Genomic DNA, 21,979 nt, shown 5'->3' with positions numbered 1-21,979 from the left:
TAACCAACCTAGCCACACAGGCACCTCTATGTAAAACATATTTAAATGGGCTCATTTATGGCAAGTCTTCATAAAGATTTGAATATGTTATTGTATCTTATGAGTATCCAGGAGGGAAATCAATCATTTCCCAAATTTTTTTCCTATAAAATTCAGTCTTTGAGACATACTGTATTTTGTGAAAGCCTACTGTAAACAAATAACCAACTCAACTATTTAAACAAAGTAAGTTACTAAGTTCATGCAAACATGAATATTCAGTATCAGTAAAGCTGGCCAGAAATTATAATCAAAATCATAAACATGTGAGTTTGTTTAAGCTGAAGGAACATTTGTCTATCAAATTCCAAACAAAAAAACAAAAAAACAAAAAAAACACCCCGCATAGTGGAAGGCTTGCTTATTTCTGATTTCTACTTATTCATATATCCATCATACTGAACAGTGTACCACCACGCAATAAAAGTTAACATCTTTTAGTCTATAAAGCACAGGTTGTTTACTTGATGATACACGAATACAGCTCTATAATATTGATTTAAGTCAAATATGATTTTTTTTTAAGTTTTTTATTTTTGAGACAGAGAGAGACAGAGCATGAATGGGGGAGGGGCAGAGATGGAGGGAGACACAGAATCGGAAGCAGGCTCCAGGCTCTGAGCCATCAGCCCAGAGCCCGACGCGGGGCTTGAACTCACGGACCGCGAGATCGTGACCTGAGCTGAAGTCGGACGCTTAACCGACTGAGCCACCCAGGTGCCCCAAGTCAAATATGATTTAAAGATACCAAATGCCATTAGTCGCTTTCAAATCAATAATGAATAAGTTCCTTATATTTTATCTGAACTGAAAACCACTCTAGCTATCTGCGTGTGACTGCTCTATTAGGCAGAAATATTATTTGGAACAAAGAACTATTTTATGAATATAAGATTTTCAACTTAAAAAAAAGTATTAAACATTAAAACAAAATCTATACATACATAGTTGAACACTTTCGTATACATGATTTCATTCAATCTTTATAAGAGCCCTTTGTGATAGGCATCATAAGATTCATCACTTTATAGATGAAGAGAGCAAGAAAAATGTGCTTACGTGGCATGGTGAATATAACACAGGTAGTGCATGGGGCCAAGATGTATTCCTAGAGTCTTGACTCTAAATCCCGTGTCCTTTCCACTAAACCTCACCACATTAACCTGCAAATGCCTGCACATTGCAGGTTGTCAAAGGCAGTTGCTATGACTCTTTTAAAAAGCTAATTAAGGAAGAAGGAAACCAAAGACTTCCAACCACAGGAAAGAAAATCTCTGATTGTGGATGTTGATAGGAATGTCACAGCTGCAGGCACCTTCCCTGCCTTCCTTCGCGTTGAAACACAGCATTCTGCATCTGTGATCTGGGGCCAAGCCAACGTTTCAACACGCTAGTCAGAGATAACAAAGACTATCGATCATTTAAGTGTTTACTCAGATTAATTACAATGAATTTTTGTTGTCAAAATAAATTATGTCCCTTCTTATATTAGGGGCTTATAGGAAAGAAGTTTGGGTAATGCAACTGTGCTTGTCCCCAGGGCTCCGGACCCCCACCACCTATTGGGTTCACATCCTTTTTCTGCTACCTGTTGGTCTCCGTCTTCGGGTGATTTATCCAATCTCTCTGTGCCTGAGTTTTCCTCATCTGCAAAATGCAGATAATAATATCACCTATCACACAAGGCTCTCGCGAGGATTGAACAACACACTACATGCCACGTAAAAACTTGAAGAATGCCTGACATGTGCTAAAGTGCTCAGTAAGTGCTTACGATTATTATTATGAGACTTGTTAAAACAGCAGAAAAAGCGTAAAAATAACAGTAGCTCCCTGAGTTGTGTCTTCCCAAGAAAAAGAGCAAGAATCATTACAGACCTTCATTTAGAGAGGACCCCCATCCCTTAAGATACACTTAGGTTTTCAGTATTGATCAATGGCTCTATGGAAGAAGTTCTATTTCTACCTATTAGATAAACCAAATTTAAAACTCAAGAATGTGATTCCTCCCACAGCAAAATAATGTGTAACAGCACCCTTTATCAAGTCAATGTGCTCTGGGGAGTCACTGATGTAACTAGTCAGCAAAATCCCCTGGGAGAGCTCACTGAAATAATCAGTGATCAAATGCAAAGGGCCAAATTGGGCTCTGGAAGTCTTATTTTGATAAACTCTGAACTGCACAGAAATCCAAACCACCCGCACACTGATTAGGCACATGAGTGTAATTAGCCATAGCAATTCTCCTCCTAGTCATTTCCTTTATTTTCATTTAAATTAATAGAACCCCTTAGGTGAAATGCAAGAGAAAAACGTTAGAGAACACAACTATTCACTCTAATAGCAATAATCAAGTGTTTTCATTCTGACGGTGTAATTATGTAACGGCATACCTCTTTGCTAAGAAAATTCTCATGTCCTTTCTTTAGGTTTTGTACTGACTCAAGTTTGCACTGAGGGAATGTCACTTTACCCAATGTAATATTTACCTTGTTAATAATTTACAATGATAACATTTGTAATTAATAATGTAAATAATAATGTAAAATATAATATTTCATTTACCAAATGAAATATGTGCCTTCATGCCAAGAGAAAATTATCTTGAAAAGTTTTAAAAATCAATGCAAATTACTCTAAAATTAAAGAAAAAAAACTGTTCATCTAACCAAGAGATATTAAACAAAATATAGGGGACTACAAGTAGATTTCTCTTCCTAAAGAATACTTGTATGTCAATAAAGAGGGTTATTACCAAAACACCGAATGCTTTCATTAATGCCCGTTGTATTGATTTCTCCCAAATTCCTCATTTCCAATATTACGAAAGGAACAACAAGTTTTCTCAATTTTCTCTTGTGCCTAATTAACTATTAACCACCCAGTTACCTATTAAGCAAAATATAATTTCTTCTTAATTTGTTACAGCGCAAGCACTTCCTTCCCTGTGGTAAAGAAAGGTAAACAACAGTGAAAGGGAAAGAAGGCTCACTTATGTGTTTCAGAAACAAGGACCCGTTCACCGTTCTAATCCAAATGTCTCTTTTAACTCAATAAAACTAACCTTCAGTTGTTTTCATTTAGGCATTTTTAAAATCCCTAATTTAATAAAGCTAATAGAATTTGCTCTAGAGCAAACCTTGTCCTGCTGACATACTGAATTTATTCTAAGACCCTGCTAAGCCATTTAAAATGTGCAATATACTTAACTATATAGTACAAAAAATGTTTGCCGTTTAGCAAATATAGAAATTTAGAAATATAACATGATCAGTTTAAGATTAAAGTTGTACTACCAAAGCTCAATAAAAACAGAATTTAAGTAGCAGAGAAATATAAGACATACTCAGTATGTGACAGACTGCATTATCACCAAATTTAGAGAATCTTTTATTAAATGACTATCAAGCTTAATTAAAAGAAAAAAGTACCTAAGTCTTGAACTTTTGTATCAACAATGAATATCTAGTAGAAGAATCTAAGAATGAAAGTGCTTTTTGAGGTAGCTTTTGGCTGACCTGCATATGAATCCGAAACAAAGATGCTTCACTATCAATAAATTAAATGGTTTTATGTATGATTTCCCATTTGGAAACACTAGCCATTGTACCATGTGAGGGAAAATAGTAATATGGTTCCCAAATGAACTTCAATTATATGAAGTATTTTTCTCTCATTTGCAGAATGAATGGCACTGTCTGAAATTAAGGAATTAGCAGTGATAACAAATAAGTCAATTATATTTTTTTAAAATCCTAAATTCACTTTACTGTTGTGAATCATGGTGCTATGAATTGTATTTCACCAGCTCATCACCAGATTGGGGCCATGCATTCCAAAAAGTGAGTCCTTCAAAACTGCGTTCTAGAGCTTTCCACTTGCTACAAAAATGTTCTGTTGATTTTAACAGCCTACTTAGGATTAAACAAAATCAACACATGCGTCTATGGTGAATTATATCAAAACCATTTTGAAAGAGAAACTACTGAAAAATCCCTTCCCTAAACTGTTATTCGAATACCAATGGTACACCTTCAATGACCAGGGAAAATAAAAATGTTCCAAAACATACCAAAGTAAAAGTCTTAGATATGCTTTTAAAATTTGTTGCAGAAATGAGCTACACTAGTGGGTAAACCGAGGCTAGACATTCTATATGGATTTCATTCAGGCATAGAGCACTTTTCCCTGGTGTCAAGAGGTTTGACTATTTGGATTTGAGACCTGGCTTTCCCATAACTGTATAAAATAAGTGTTTATTACCCTCATTTCACGGATTAAGAAAAAGAGGTTAAACACACTGTCCAAGTTCACACTGATATTAAGTGGCAGAGTTTGGATGCACAAGTAGGTAAATCTGGTTTAAAATTTTCACATGATATCATGTTAAGCTACTTAATTTATTAGGTAAAATTGGAATGCTGAATAACTTACAGAAACATAATCCCTTTTTAGACTATCAAATCTAACTTTGTCTATATGCTGAGTGAGTGAAACACTATGGTATTACATATTTAAACATGCCAGTAAGTCCTCAAGTTAGCAGACAAATTTAGGCAGAGCTCAGCCACTTACTGGTTACCTAACTTCACTTTTCAATTGCTGTTTCCTTGTTTGTAAAGTGAAGAAATAATACCAGTAGGCTCCAGATCCCTTTCCATTTTGAAAAGCCACATAGTAGTTTTGAGTATTCGTCTCTGATACAGAATCATTGTACCTGTTCAACAAATCCCAAGAACATTCCCCAGAGCTACAGTTTTGGAAGGAACACTATCAAAAACAGAAATCAGCATAAGGCGGGTCTGTGCTTTCCATTGTACAGTGTGAATACTGTACAAAATTGTCCGAAGGAGTCAGAAACTGAAGGCCAAAATTCTGTCCCCATTGGATGTGTCAAACCCTGTACCTTTTCCACTTCCTACAGGAGTGGGTCCAGGCCAGCTAGAGTCCCTGAGTGATGCTAAAGAGATCTACGTTTTATTTTTTTTTTAAGTTTTTATTTATTTTTGAGAGACAGAGAGACAGAAAACAGCAGAGGGGCAGAGAGAGAGAGGGAGACACAGAATCCGAAGCAGGCTCCAGGCTCTGAACTGTCAGCACAGACCCCTAATGCGGGACTCAAACCCATGAACTGGGAGGGAGATCATGACCTGAGCCAAAGTCGGATGCTTAACCGACAGAGCCACCCAGGTGCCCTGAGATCTATGTTTTAATAAAGGATTTGTTTGTCCTTTCAAGGTGGGACAAGAAAAAATTTTTAGTGGTTCTATGTAGTCCTCTCCCCTTTCTGGAGCTTGAGGATGAACCCCTTATATTTCAGAAAAGCCCTCAAAAAGAAGACTTTTAATCGGTGGAAAGAGGAGGAGGGAAAGAAAAGGAGAAAAAAATTTTAATAAAGAGTTTTAAGGGGAAAAGGGAATGGGGAAAGAAAAAAAAAGGAGGAGGAGGAAGAGTATTATCAACTACTCTAAGAAAAATTCCTTAAAAAACTGCACTACTTGATTGAATGACTCCCGCCTTTTTTGTTAAGTTAAAATGTGGAAAAAATAAGGCATCCTCTCCCACTTTCACTGTTGAATATTTTGCTCTCACTTTTAAAAACAATTTTTGCTACACCCAAGTTTTCCCATAGCTTCTCACTGTATAAGGTCAACTTTTGCTTTCACAAACACTAGCAAGGCTGAATAATAATTACCCACAGTTCAGATTCCTTTCCAGAAACAATTCATTTAGAGAAAACAAAGGAAAAAATCATGTGGAACAATTGGAAAATCCAGTTCATCCAACATCCAGATAAGATAGGAACACAAATAATAAGAATATTTCAGCAATGGGGATAAACTCTAAAACAAGTTGCTCTCTGGGAAAAGGAACCAGAACTAATGGAGTAAATGGATGTGCAGGGAAAAGTGACAGGTTTTGAGGGCTGAAATGAGCATAACTATAGATCTTAAAAAAAACAAAACAAAACACACACAAAGCTCCAAACCAGACATAAGCAATCACCAACCAATGAAGAACGTTCTCTACCACTATCTACCCTCCATAGTTTTGACTGGATATCCACATGCTCCTTCATATCAAAAATAAACACATGGTCCTTTGGAGAACATCTGCTAAAGACCTGAGTTTATTCATTTATTTAAAAAGCTATGGTTAAGTGCCATTTGTTAAGTGTTATGTATCAGATACCGAGCGAGGTGTTGTGAATCAATGTTAAAATTCTACTTGTCTGCAGGGCACAAGAATGGGGAATGATGGAAGTGTAAGACTGGGGTTCTCAGATTCACAGCCAAAGTCTGATATGCTCCAATTTTATCATCTTGTGCTCAAATTTTCCTATTTTATCAATACATCTGGAAAGTATGATATTCAAATTTGGAATTTAAATATAAATTATACAATATATAATATAAAATTTGCAAATAATATGGGCTCATGTAACAAAAATGAGAAAATAAATTAGGGAAAATGCCACAAAAAAAAATTTCAAAGATAGCTGATTTAGTGACAAATATCCTTGCACACAGTGGTGACAAGCCAGCTCTTAATAGAAAAGCGCAGAAATACATAAAATCACAGTAAGATATTTATTTTTTTTATTTTTTTTCAACATTTTTTATTTATTTTTGGGACAGAGAGAGACAGAGCATGAACGGGGGAGGGGCAGAGAGAGAGGGAGACACAGAATCGGAAACAGGCTCCAGGCTCTGAGCCATCAGCCCAGAGCCTGACGCGGGGCTCGAACTCACGGACCGCGAGATCGTGACCTGGCTGAAGTCGGACGCTTAACCGACTGCGCCACCCAGGCGCCCCCACAGTAAGATATTTAAAATCTAATGTAAAGTTGGTACTTAAAGAAATACATAGAATATTGTTGATATTATTTCCATTAGAAAACTAATATTTTTGCCTCAATGATGGTCATTAGATATATCTGTGACATTTACAACTCATACTTCCTTAATGACATCATCGATATTTTATATGCAGATTCTTCTACTTAAAAAAGAGGCAACCAACAATAAACAAATATGCATAACATTTTAATAAAGCCTTTTCTCCCCTTAAAAAGTATTCTATAGTATTGTGAATACTGCAGATAAATAGAAATACAGTTAAAAGTAGAATTCTAGTATATCATTTTTTACAGACAGCTTTCAAATCACATCTTAAGAGTAATACTAGCATGGAGGCAAAGACAGAAGAGAATTAACCTCTTCTTAAAAATGATTAGATGTGATAATAAAATCTTATCAAGTTAAACATCTAGCCTCTCATCTAGCTTTGGGTAGACAAGCCTATCAGGAAATGCCATTTGTAAGTTATTTCAAAAGAGAACTTAAATCATAATATTCTGAATCTTCCACGTGAACAATAAAACTTTTATTCCTAGAAGCTAAATTTTCTTTCAATTAAAGCAATCTTAAAAGTAGTCAACGCCTTGAATGAAATGAGTATTCAACACACATGGAGGTCTTCAGAACTGTCATCTTGAGAAAGGCCAGTTAACAAATTGTATTTCACATAACAATGCATATCGATTTCTAAATGTACTGTTTTCAGTTGCAAAATGAAATGAGAGAATTCAAACTCAAAATCAGATTTCCAAATTTCCCTCATTAACAAGATAGACAAGGGGCGCCTGGGTGGCTCAGTCGGTTAAGCTTCTGACTTTGGCTCGGGTCTTGATCTCACGGTTCGTGGGTTTGAGCCCAGCTCTGGGCTCTGTGCTGACAGCTCGGAGCCTAGAGCCTGCTTCAGATTCTGGGTTTCCCTCTCTCTCTTTCCCTCCCCTGCTCACGTGCTCTCTCGCTGTCAAAAATAAATAGACATTTAAATGAAAAAAAAACAAGATATACAAATCCATAACTTTACAGCATCAAGAATGGAACTAACTTTACATGATATGTAGCCAAATGAATGTTATTGAACATGATCCATAATGATCATTTTCCATGAAGTTAAGTACTTATAATCATGAGGTTTGATGAACATGCTCTGGTTTCTTGCATGCCATGTTATCATTATAATCAGAAAACTGGAAGAAATTTTCTCCAATTAAATATAAAACAGATGATCACACTTAGGAAGAAAACATGTTTCATTGCCACTTATATAGTTAAGATTACAAATACATATGAATACTTTCATCAGAAAGGAAATCAGATTATTTAGCATGCTAATTTTTACAGCAGACTTAAATCTTCAAATTCTTTGAGAGAAGTTCAAGGAACACATTTTTCAAATAATACTACATATACCCAATGCTTTGTTTCTCACAATTACTTCACAGCATGTTTTGTGATTTTTCCTTTTTGTTTTGTTTCCTTTCTTTGCTAAAATAATAGTCCAATGAGAAAGGGAAAATTAATCTATTAGTTTTCACTAGAAACATTTCTATTTCTATTTTCATCCCCTTTTTAGTAATCAAACTCAAATATAATCTCTTATATAGATAGTATTGACACTAAATTTTATTTAACAAAGTTACTGATGCTTTCTCAGACGGCGATTAATAGGTTTTAATAAGATTATCTAGCTTTGAGGCACCTGAGTGGTTCAGTTGGTTGAGCGTCCAACTTTGGCTCAGGTCATGATCTCATGGTTTGTTGGGTGGGCGGTGGTTCGTGGGTTGAAGCCCCATGTCAGGCTCTGTGCTGACATCTCAGAGCCTGGAGCCTGCTTCGGATTCTGTGTCTCCCTCTCTCTCTCCCCCTTCCCTGCTTGCATTCTGTCTCTTTCAAAAATGAATAAATGTTAAAAAAACTTTTTTTAAGTAAAAAAAAAAGATCTAGTTTTTCTAATACTCAAGGAAAAATATACTTGTTTGGATGCAATTGCCATTATGAAACAATAGTGTGTGTGTGTGTGTGTGTGTGTGTGTGTGTGTGTGTGTGTATGTGTAATTATTCTTCCTAACTATTATGTGCAAATGAAACACTAGTTATTTTACCTCTCCAATTGTCCCATTCACATGAGGATAGTGTCTGTGATTTAGTGACACTCATGTACGTTATCAGTAACACATACACGCTCACACACATTCAAAGGTTAAGTTTAACCTTTCAGAGTAAATCCATTCAGAGTAAATACATTCAGAGTAAATTACAGCCCATAAGCTAGCTAATTCAGTAAGTTTGGTAAACTTACAGCTTTACCTTGAGGTTTGCATTATAAAATGTTGCCTAAACCCAAATGGCCCCTTTTTCCTTAAACTCCTCCTATGATTTCATTGAAACAGACTGTCCTATTTGAATAACACCATTAGAAAGTCCAAGTATCTTGTTCCAAATCACTCCACACCAGTCTTGTATCAGAAATTCCAAGGAACAGAAAATTTTTATTATCAAAAATGACGTCAAATAGAGTTCAAAGATTCTAAGCAAAACTCATTTATATAATAATTTGATAAAAGAAAGACTTCCAAATTCTTCCTATGAAATGACTTGTTTCCATAGATTCCATAAGTTGCGTATGTATTTTCCATTAGTTGCTAAGTGGTAGAAAGCACTAATTCCAACTGTGTATTCCGTGAAACATGAAGTGCTGTGATAGAAAGGTTATACAAGGACAATAAAAAAAGTCATACCATAGTGCCTCTTATAAAGGTCTCACATGGAATTATATGAAATACACAGCTGCCTCTGTAGTTGCTATGTCTAATAGAACTAAACAAGTCTGCTCATATTAACATGCTCAGAAAAATAACATCGTATATCAACGTGATAAAAGATTTCTAATTTTGTCAGATCTGGTATGTTCTAGGTCATATCACTTAAAAGGCTGCTTTAAAGAGAAATTGTATTTTGAGAATTAAAAGGCAGTCTACTCGGCATCCCTTCACAGATGCAAAACAAAAACAAAAACAAAACAAAAACCCGACAACAGTTCTTCAGGACTCTAAACCTTATGCTCATTTTGCTAAAAAAAAAAAAAAAAAAATGAATGCATGAGAAATTATTTCAAACAGCCCACTTTTTGAAAAACCACATACAAAAACCAGTCCAACATCAGTGACAGGAACATAGCTAGAAATGTAAGACATATTCCTGGTTCCTGAGTATCAACCTTTAGGGATGACTCCATTTCATCAGATCAGACACGCCGTAATTTATAGGAAGTCTTACAACTCCAAATATATTTAGTACACAAGAATCATATATAACACCATCAGCTGGTAACTTTTTAAACTGCTTTGAGGAATAAAACACACTTCCCGTTGAAAGCAAGTTCATGCCTTAGTTGCTACCTGGTAGGCAAGGTAATAATAAGTTCACACATGCTCTCTCTTCTCGACTGTGCGCTCAACACTATCAAAACACATTTAAACATAGGAGGTATCTAACCAAAAGGAGGTATCCAACTAAACCTTCATTTGTTTTTGTGTTCTTCAAAGATCTATCCTATTGGATTTTTCTCATTCCTTCTCATAGCTGAAAATAACTGGTAAAATTTAGGAGCTCTGATTATACATGAAGTCTGAAATTCTTTAAATTATCATAAACTCTTAACAAACTTTTTAGGCCACTTGGAAAATCACTGCTCTGTTCGTGTGCAATATTACTTCAGGAGTCATTTGAAGTCACAGTGGTATCCTGTGGTAAGCACACTGTTTCATAACCCAGGGAATTCTACTAGGTATTTGCACTGAGATTCAAAGATGAAAGGAAGGCCCAACATTACTGGGCTCACCAGTTGGCTACAATGCTGGATGCTCCAATAGGCATTATCTAATTAGCTTCTCATGACAATTTTATTAAGGAAAGCTGAAAAATAAATAAGAAAGCCAGACAAACCCTCTTCCTAAAAGGGATAGCACAGATACCTGAAATCAATCTAGACTCAACATAACAGAGATCTACTTTCAGAGCATCAATTCTGCGTAACACAGGGCAAAACTAAATGGGACATCCTTGGATTATTTTTCATAAAAATGAGTATCAGTTGAGAAAATAAAATTGTGAGGCAAATTACAAAATTTCTAGATTTCATAATATAAAAAGTCTTTACCTTTTTAACTATGTTTTTTTAATTTTTTTTTTCTTTAACATTTATTTATTATTGAGAGACAGAGACACACAGAGAGTGAGCAGGGGGAGGGGTAGACACAGAATCCGAAGCAGGCTCCAGGCTCCGAGCTGTCAGCACAGGGCCCGACACGGGGCTCGAACTCACAAACTGTGAGATCATGACCTGAGCCGAAGTTGGTCACTTAACTAACTGAGCCACCCAGGCACCCCTTAACTATGTTTTTAATTTTTTCAATTCAATATACATTTCAGACGATTCTGCCTTACAATCATGCATATGGCTTCCCATTTGCTTGGTTTGATGAAATTGAGGATGAATATTTGAGAATCACAAAATCTCTACCTATTGAAATCTTCCCTGTTAAAATCTATATTTACTTATTCTGATACATCATGTTTAAAGATAAATCCATTCCTCCTCACAATCCCAGTCAGCACCACCACCACCAGGATCAGTGAAACAAAAACCAACCCTAGAACAAGCTATATCAAAAACTAATCCCAGGTATTATTCAGGAGCTTTTTGTTCATTTTCTTTCCTCCCTCCCTCCTTCTCTTTCCCTTCCCTTCCCTTCCCTTTTAGTGTAGGAGAGAGAGCCATTGAATTTCAAAAAATATATAAGAGAATCACATTATAATGTAAATGAACAGAATTCACTTTCACAAGGTATCAGATAACCTCAGTTTATAAAACTTTCTACCCCCCACCCTACCCCAAACATACCTGAAAAATACACTCAATAACAATAGTACACCATAATTGCTCCTTTTAGTCATTTTTCCAGTTTTTAAAAATAATATCACACAAAAGACTAACTTAATTTTTCCTTCATTTCTGTGAGTTTGAGTAAGCGTGCACTAGAGAAAGGGTTCTCCTTATACTCTTCACGTTACCCAACGTCACATATGGAAATCTGATTATTTTTCCCAATTGGTTATTTTATCCCAAGGCCATGACTATCTATTGGCAGGCATCCAGGAATGGATGATTCATTGCACTGATGAAAACGTGGTTCATAAACATTTATTTATATCAAAGATAGGCCAATTGTAGGAGAATAGAATGAGGACCTACTCTTAATCAAACAATAAAAAATATGAATGAACATTATTAAAAAGGAATATGCTTAAGCCTATTTAAACATAGTCATTCTTGTTCCAATATTTCCTATGAAAGCTATGTCCTACATGGAAACACAGATATCAAGCTGGATTAGCTGCAAAGACACAGTTAAAATTTAATTATCTATGCCAATCGTACAGGTCACTGATGCACGTAATCCAAAAAGTATTTGTATGTGAAACAGACATTTGGGTATCTCTGATAACCTATTAATGCACATTATTTTCAATAAAATAATGAAGCCACTCTGAAATGTCTTTTCAAGTCTATTTGTCCAGGTTCCCAAGCTTGGCAAAGTATTCACATTAGCTCCTGCATTCCCTCCATTCAAGGGATGAACTAAGTAGTCTCCTAGACTAATGGAAAGATTGGCTTAAATTTGACCTTGGCTCTCTCTTTATAATTAGCTGATTCATTCCCCAGGGGAAAGAGGTAATTAACTTACTGGTTCAAAACTTCCTTAGGAAAGAAATGCAACTGTCTCACTTAAAAGACTTTCCTTTTTTCTGCAGATCTAATGCAATCTCAAATTTAGATAGAAATGATAATTTATAAACTTCTTTCAAACGTATTAGCTCCTTGGCTCCACACAAGAGCCCATGACTTAGTTTAAAGTCAGAGAGCCCTAAAACACAGACAGGATAAATGATATTGCGAAATCATAATGTTACTTACTAGATAAAACAAAACTAGAATTCAAGGTTCTGGACTCTTACTTTGGTTCTCTTCCCCTGACTCCACAATGCCATATCCATTAGAATGTCATACCAATATTTATGGTGTAGTGATGTTTCTTATTGAAATAATGTATTCCCAAAGCAAATCTGGACACACTATAGATCATCTATTCCAGAAAATTCCCTTTAAAATGAAACCTTTTTCTCTTCAATCTCCTTCCACAAACCAAAATGCTTTCAAATAATACATAAATATCACAAGTTTCATATATGATTTAATATTATTTTAACAGCAACACTCCAGAATCTACATGTAACCTTGAGTCTAAAATAGCCTCTCAAAAATGTTAAATGAAATAAACTTAAATACAAGCCCTTTGTAAAATAAGAAATGCAGTTTTATGAATTGCCTAGAAAGTGGGCAATCTTTAATCTCTTTAGACACAAATCTATAAAACTATTCCCATAGGAGAAAAGAAAATTAAAGAATAAACAAAATACTGGGTCACCTGGGTGGCTCAGTTGGTTAAGCGCCTGACTCTTGATTTTGGCTCAGGTCATGATCTCATGGTGAGTGAGCTTGAGCCCTGTGTCAGGTTCTATGCTCACAGAATGGAGCCTACTTGGGATTCTCTCTCTCCCTTCCTTTCTGCCTCTCTCTCTCTCTCTCTGTCCCTCTCAAAGTAAATAGTTTTTTAAAAAGAATAAACAAAATATTGAACTAATGAACACTAATAATACCCCAAATAAAACTAAGTTAGGAAAATACCCAAAACTGAAATTATTTAAAATAATATAAAAGATATGAAGCACACATAATTATAGACTTATATATGTTGGGTGAATACATAATTTATCATGTAAATCAGAGAACACTCTGGGGAATGAAAAGGGTACTATTAATAATTACACTGGGACAACAGGCATAAATAGGGAATGTCCTGGGAAATAAACAGGACATATAGTCACTCTGGTTTTATGTCTTCACCAGCTAGATATTTTTCAAGGATTCCCAAGCATCTTGATTTTTTTTTGATGTCAATATTATTTTTTTCCTTCATTCCCTCCTATCCCCATTTCTCTTGTACGATCCAGGAAAATATTAGTCAAGCCACTTAACTTTTTCTTTCTCTGTATGTCCTATTTGGTCTATTAACTGAGGCAAGAAATGTTTATTAGTCTGAAAATCTCCTTTAAAAGCTATTACTTCTACAAGCTTGCTTTATGACCCCTGTGTTTCCATTTCAAAATGTCATGGCCAGAGCCCCAAGGAGAAGGCAGCAGTCTGGTTTCTGCCTGTGCTAATATGGTGCTTTATTTCTGAAATCACCTAAAAGTGGACTTTGGAAAATGTGCTAAGGCTAACTTGAGGTGGGTACATTAACAAATGTCAAGTCTTCTGAAATTCAATATTAGGAATAAATAAGGAAATCTGGAGGGGTGGGGTAGAAGAACAAGTCCATTATTAATAAGATGTTTCACTGTCCAAAATACAGTTTGGGTGTCTGAAGACCTTTTCATTATCTGTTTATGCTTAAAGCCTTCCAGTGAGATCTCATTTTCTCCAGAGTAAAGCCAAAGCCCTCACCAAGTCGTCCCCGTTCACCATCCACAATACCTCCTACTCTCCATCTCCCGCTTCCTTTACTCAGCATCAGCCAACCCAAGACTCTGAAATTCCCAGACAGGCTGCTGCCTCTGGGATTTAGAATTTGCTCTGGTAGGGACACTCTCTACCATGTAAGCACTTGGGTACTCCCTCACCAACTACACCTCTTCCTCCCAATGTCACCTCTGTGAGGCCTTCTCTGACCACACTATGTTTAAACTGAACACCCCCCCCCGACACTCTCCATCTTCCCTTCTGGCTATATTTTTCTCCACACAGTCATTATTTGATATAGCATACATTTTATTTATTTTTTTTTGTCATGTCCCCACTAGAATGCAAGCTTCATGAGGACAAAAATGTTTTTTTCTAATATAGTTAATAAATAAATAAATAAATAAACTATATAATAAATAAACTATATAAACTATATATATATATATATAATAAATAAACTAATAATACAAAAAATGTAGCCCTTAAATGCACTGAGCTTGTAAAAATGGCTGGCAATCAAACACAGGTCACAGATCCTTCTTGGTTGCTTACAAATGCTTTAAAGTTCACAGTTAAAATGTTGGCCATTTTTCAAATGTCCCTTTGAATGTCCTTGAGATCAAGAATTCTTTGGATTTCATAGAATTTAATGGTTCCAGAATGTTAACATTAACAAGTACAGCAAATTAGAATTTCATGATATGCTTAAGAATATTTTTAAAAGCAATATTAGACATACACATTTTATGACAGTTAAGAAGAATTTAAAATAGAAAAATAAAAATCCCTTCATGTACCTTATGCATAAAATACTCAGAGTAAATTATACATAAAATACTAAGAGGAAAACAAAGGCCTTCCTTTTTCAACTCTAAAACATCTGGGATGGATGTAGATTTAATAGTGAGCACTTTGTGTCAAACTACACTAAAATGCAAATATCAACATCAGAAACACTGACAAGTTTTCAGTTTTCTCCATCAAAATGAACACTTGTACATGAGTGTGAAGAATAAGAATAAATGGTGATGTACACACACAAAATTTATATGTTTTGAATATAAAATACTCATGGATAATAAACTATACTATAAATATTGTCATGGTGATATTGAAATACTTGAAATTTTGGAATTCTAACATTATAGTAATATTACTCCTCTTTCTATGTGAAAAAAAAAAAAAAACACTGTAAACATAGGACCTGAACTTCAAAGGGTTTTAATGTAGGTAGTGAAGAGATTTGTGCTGAGACAGCTCTGCCAAGATCTGAGATATGAACTTGCTGAGAATCCATGCTCCTTGAAATCACACACACACACACACACACACACACACACACACACACACACGGAGTCTCCTTCCTTTCTCCATCCTCTGATTACATCCAACACCTATTCCCCAACACAAAATTCCCCAAAATAAGTGACAAAATTTAAAACTTAGGACCTCCTGACATCCTGATACGGTGGCTGGGAAATAATCACTAGTGTTGATTATCCAGGTGTCCTTGAGATAGATAGGTAGTGCACATTTGTAACATAATGACCAAAGTCAGAGGGAGCAGATTATGGATACTGTGGAAAAGTTTCCCTAGATGAATGAATGTCTCTCTAAGGACTCTTTCAACAACTGTCAAAAGCAAATCAAGTTCTAAGTCATTGAACTTACAAGAACATCACTGAATTAGAATACCCCTGAATTAAAGTTCCAAATGCACAGCCATGTTTCTTATAACCTAGCACAACTTTTAATCATCAGTTTTACTAAAAGACTTAAGTGTAAAGACTTTTTTTATTGTATTAAAACAAGCACATATATTTGGAGGAGAATGAAACGCTTGCACATTCATTTCACATAAAGCCTATGACTTCCAAGTATATTCATTCTACAGAGGCCTTTCAGAGCTATATCGCTCATGCAACACAGAAGAACAGGATCATTCACATCATTCACCTCTCTAGTCATGGTGTCTTCTGATAAAAAGTCTGAGAAGTATTGATATCATGAAACATTAGCACTTTAAGTAGGGGAAAAAAGATAGACATAATCACAAGCCCATCCATGATACAGCAGGAGTAATTTTTTTTTCAACGTTTATTTATTTTTGGGACAGAGAGAGACAGAGCATGAACGGGGGAGGGGCAGAGAGAGAGGGAGACACAGAATCGGAAACAGGCTCCAGGCTCTGAGCCATCAGCCCAGAGCCTGACGCGGGCTGGAACTCACGGACCGCGAGATGGTGACCTGGCTGAAGTCGGATGCTTAACCGACTGCGCCACCCAGGCGCCCCCTTTTTTTTTTTTTTTAGGAGTAATTTTTTTATATGATGGACAGTGCACAGAATCAAAGGTACAAACATTTCCACTTCATTTACAATTAAACAGGGTCTGCTGTAAATAAGCATTCCAAAAATAAAATAAATACGGTCCTACTGATAAATCCAATATTGAAAATATAGACTTCTACAGGGTAATAGTACCTAGGTTTCACACACACACACACACACACACACACACACACACACACACACAATTTACTTATATATATTATACATACATAAATTATATTATTTAATAAAGAATAAACTTGTGGGAGGAAAGAAAGTGCACACCATACTTAAATTCCTCTTAGGGAAAATAAATGCTCAATAAATTTCTGAAGACATTTACTGGGTTACATATAATTCAAAATTCAAGGAAATATTTCCCTGAAGTTTGACTCCTGCCTTCTCCTCATGTGCAAATTCTCCTCTCTTGTTTTATACACAAGATTGTGCAGCCTTATCCTGTATGACACGAAGGCTGTTCATCAGTGGTCTTGCTCTCACTCTACAATGTAACTGTTGAAAAAGCAAGAAGCACTTTATGTATCATTGAACATTTAACTTAGTACCTGGCATGTAGAAGGCCACTCAGTAAGTACTTACTGTATTAACTAAGTGAATAAGTGAAAGAATAAATAAATATTTAATTCTAACTTCTCATCCTCATCTTTCAATCACACCAGTGATGCTTCAAAAACAGTGAACAAAATTCCTTTAATCGCCCACCACGCCTCTTCAGGAGATTCTCTCTTCTGTGATTCAAGCTTTACCAAATAAAGGTAAAATTGCATAGTATAAGACTGAATATGATAAATAAATTTAGATAAATGCAATCTCCTTTTATGCAGTCTGACTAAAAGACAAAATACTTGTGTTTCAAGTGTGTGTTTCAGAACACACACAGTTCCTTTTTCATGATAAGAACTCTCCAGTCACCTAAATAGGGAATTCTCTTCGACATCACCATGAGGCTACTCTTTCAGGATATAGAGACTCTGCCACAGAAGTATAAAAATCTCAAGTTCTGAGTGAAAATTTTTAAAATGCTAATATGTGGAGACTCTTATGAGAATTAAATCACAATCCAAAATTATGAACGAATAGCATCCACAGTGTCTGTAGAAATCCTTACAAAGCAACGGAATTTAATTTGAATAAAAACCATTTCAATCTTGGATGTGGAAACTTAAAAAGCAAACACTTAAATAGCATTAAAAAGCCTTGATTAAAGACAGTACACAATACACAGTTTTACATTTTATCTTTTCAAATTGTTCTCATTTAGAATTCTTTATTTGGTTGTTAAAAAATCAAAACAAGATCTCTCCATGCATATCTTAAAAAAAAAAAAAAAACCTTTATGCCAAGGGGCTATTTTTCAAAAGATTCTTTTTGTGAATTAAAAGCACTTGCTGAAATTCACAAAGAACCAACCATTAAAGATTTAAACTTTGGAATCAGGATAGGGCCAGACAACTCTAACAGAAACGAAATCTATCTACTGATAGAATACTCTCTTTTATTAATTAATTGTCAGGGAACAATAGGCAATGACAAAGTGTTGTGAAAAAGAGCCATTTAATTAGAAAAGATCTGGAACTAGATATATACTCTACCAAGATAACCTCTCCCAGAAAGTCTAGTGGGTGCTGTCCTATTAAATATTAGTTTTGATTTTCCAATTAACAGAGTGTAAGAGACCCTTTGGGGAATTTATTTTTGCTTGGACATCCAGCATGTAAACTCCTAACATTCCACTTAACAGCACCGAAATCATAGGCTGTTTCTACAGTAATATTATATTGGCTTGCAAATGGCTAACGTACAAAATACAATGCTAACCTGAGTCTAATAAAAAACTATCTCTCCAAATACGTGCTGCAGAGTGGTAAAAACACAGAATATTTTTTAGGAACCAAATGAAATTTAACTCAAGACAATATAAGAAATAAATAACAGAAGAGCACTACCTTAAAGTACTAAAAAGGTTAACATAATTTTTAGAATTAAGAGTTTTATCCATTATTGTATTTACATTATTTGCACAGACACAAAAACAACGCTTTGGGGAGACACTGCCTTGCGGCTTTGAATGGAACTGCAAATACCCAGTCCCAGTGAAAGCTAGAGTTTCTGGGCTGGTTCTAGGAAGCCAGCTATCTATCCAGGGGTCTCGCCTCTGCAGATTCCTCTGCGCCAAGAAACTAATTGTTCCTCAGGATTTGGTTTTCAAGTGTATGAGAAACAGATACGTATTCTAGCAAAACTGTGTTTTCGTGACAGCTTCTTCTAAGTCGCACTTTTCAAGAACTACATTTGTTTCCTATTTTGATCTCCTCATTTTTTGCAAAAGTAAACCTTGACTTGAATAAATGACTAGAGGGTTTGGTAATATGCTATCAGGGAAAATGAATCTAAAGGCAGCATTAATATAAACTGAGCCCTTAGGAGTTAGTCACAAGCTAGTCAGTCTCCACTATATTCCCTGGGCCAAATGCTGAGATAATTGCTCCCTTCGGTATTATATATTATTCCCAGTGCTGTCCACAAAGCAGGAGGTAAAAAGGGCAGCAGGGAGGGGTGCCTGGGTGGCTCAGTTGGCTAAGTGTCTGACTTTGGCTCAGTGGGTTTGAGCCCCATGTCAGGGCTCTGTGCTGATAGCTCAGAACCTGGAGCCTGCTTCAGATTCTGTCTTCCCCCACCTCCCACTCCCCCACCCCCGTGCCTCTCTGGTTCATGCTCTGTTTCTCTCTTTCAAAAATATATAAATGTTAAAAATTTTTTTTTAAGTTTGAAAAAGGGCAACAGGGAAAGGAAGAGGTAGAAAAGAAGGGAATGAAAAGGTAGGTAAATAGTTATATTAGTTGTTTCTTTGTTTCCCAGCAAAATAGGACAAGAAAAAAAAATGAGAAGGTAACAAATAGAGAATTGGGAAAGGATGGAAGAAAAAGCCCAAGAAATGGGGGAAAAAAGACAGAAAAAATATTCAAAGATATTCAAAGGGGAAAAACTTTTATTTGAAACCATTTATCACTGGTCTTGATTTTATATATATGTATATAAATGTATATTATTTAAATAATATAAATAACATATATATATCATATCTATATTCTTTCTCAACTGAAAAATGTTTCAGCGACAACACTGATTTTTTTACTATTGAAGTATAGTTGATATACAATGTTTCATTGATTTCAAGTGTGCAACATAGTGATTCAACAATTCTATACATTATTCAGTGCTCACCATATTAAATGTCGTTACTATATGTCACCATACAACATTATTGCAATAGTATTGAGTATATTCCCCATGCTATACAAAATTTATTTTTGAAAATAACTCAACTCCCAAGAAATCATACAGATATGAGTTATAAAAAACTTTAATCAAAGTACCTTGACAATTCTTAAACCTTAAATTCTAACAATCTTTAGAAACCTTTTATCATATATCAAAAAAACACAAATTAATATATCAGAATTTTCTTCAGCAGAAGTGGATCTTAAATTCTATCTATCCCCACAAGCAGGTCCTACTTTTGAGACCAACATCATCTCTACCTGAATAAAAGTTTTCATTAACTTAAAAAAATATATATGTCATTACATTATGTATCTCTTAAAAAAGCTCCTGCCAATAAATTATAACTTCCATCAAGTGCAAGATGCATCCCAATCCAGAAACGTGTATGGGCCGGGGGGAGAAATGTCCATTTCAGAATGAAAGAAATCTCTCAACTAGCTCTTTGATTCATATCTCATCCCCCAATTTCCCCTCTATCCCTCACTCTGCCATGTGCATTATATGCAGGTAATACCATTGTCCCCCTAAAAAGCCATAGTGTCTCCCTTCTGCTTGCATAAGTAAAAGCTAAATTAGATATTAATAACACACAGAGCTCTTCACAAACTGAACCCACTCAGCTCTCTAGCCACACCTCTGCCACTCCCACAAAATAACTTTATCCTAAAGTCACAAAGAGGATCTCTACCTTCCGTAAGTACAAAATGCTCTTTTCAAGACTAAGTATTATATGCACTATCTCTTTCCATGAACAGATTCCCCTCCCCTCTTTCCCCATCAAGGGCAATCCTATCATAAGCTGTTGTTTATGACACATTTTCAAAATACAAAGTCATTCCAGAGTGCACATGGATATGGATAATTTTATAAGGATGAATTTCCAGGTCTTCAATTCCCAAATATCTTCTTTCTTAAAACTCTCTCCTTGAGAACACTCTGGTGCTTCTTTCCCACCCCCCTCCCAACACACACACACACACACACACACACACACACACACACACACACACACCTTTTCTTTCACAACTGTTCCTCTCCACTTTACAAATCTTTTTTTAAGTTTATTTATTTATTTTGAGAGAGAGAGAGGAGCAGAGAGAGAGGGAGAGAAAGAGAATCTCAAGCAGGAGAATCCCGCACTGTTCAGCACAGAGCCTGATACAGGGCTTGACCTCAGGAACCGTGAGATCATGACCTAAGCCGAGATCAAGAGTTGGGCACCTTAACCAACTAAACTACCCAGGCATCCCCACTTTACAAATCTTACAATGATGCATTGCCCAGGCTTGAAAACTTGTAGAGCACCAGGTGACTGGAAACAACTTAGAGCTCTAGACTGGAGGGAGAGTCCTGTAAGAGCAAAGCAAGAAATGTGGAAGGAAGAATCTTCGTTCATATGGCCACTAATTCATGGCCAGACTCCATGTCCTTATCAGCCTGTTATTTTTATTTATCTATTGGTCCATCTATCTTAGAATCAGAAACAATAAATGAGATGCTTGGAAAAAGGAGGTATTGTTTATTTAAACAACAACAACAAAAACAAGCCATACTTTTTCTTATTTAAGTCTGATTTGGCCTATTGGTTTGACAAATGAAGACTAGCTTTGTTTATCAGATAATGTAGTGGACATTTTCCAACTTGAACTATATCTAGTGTTAGAGGGTTTGGCCAAAAACTATATGGATTTATTGATAGATATTTAAAGCACATACATAACATACCATAGCAAAACTTACATCCTTTACAGATGCATCATAATCTTTTTCATACCTTGTTGTAAATACTTGTTATATGTCTATCTCCTTCCACTGGACTGTGACTTACTTGAAAAACTTAAGCTGTGTGTTAGTCACCTCTTATTC

General features: G+C 35.6%; 1 protein-coding gene across 3 annotated transcripts in view; it reads right to left on the bottom strand.

Moving 5' to 3' along the window:
* The window catches only part of PPP3CA (protein phosphatase 3 catalytic subunit alpha), a 327,254-nt gene that overhangs the window by 182,302 nt on the left and 122,973 nt on the right, over positions 1-21,979 (bottom strand). The window contains exon 1 of one of the 3 annotated variants that reach the window (XM_040477457.1): positions 2,605-2,641. The exons of the other annotated variants lie outside the window; for them this stretch is intronic. Within the exon in view, the coding sequence (XP_040333391.1) occupies positions 2,605-2,626 (22 nt within the window). The 5' untranslated portion in view covers positions 2,627-2,641. Of the gene's footprint in view, positions 1-2,604; positions 2,642-21,979 lie in introns of those variants that run through there. 3 annotated transcript variants of the gene reach the window in all.

Source organism: Herpailurus yagouaroundi, unplaced genomic scaffold, assembly GCF_014898765.1.
Source record: "Herpailurus yagouaroundi ecotype Mexico unplaced genomic scaffold, PumYag 28, whole genome shotgun sequence".
Lineage (NCBI taxonomy): Eukaryota > Metazoa > Chordata > Mammalia > Carnivora > Felidae > Herpailurus > Herpailurus yagouaroundi.
This window is presented reverse-complemented; position numbering and strand designations above follow the sequence as displayed.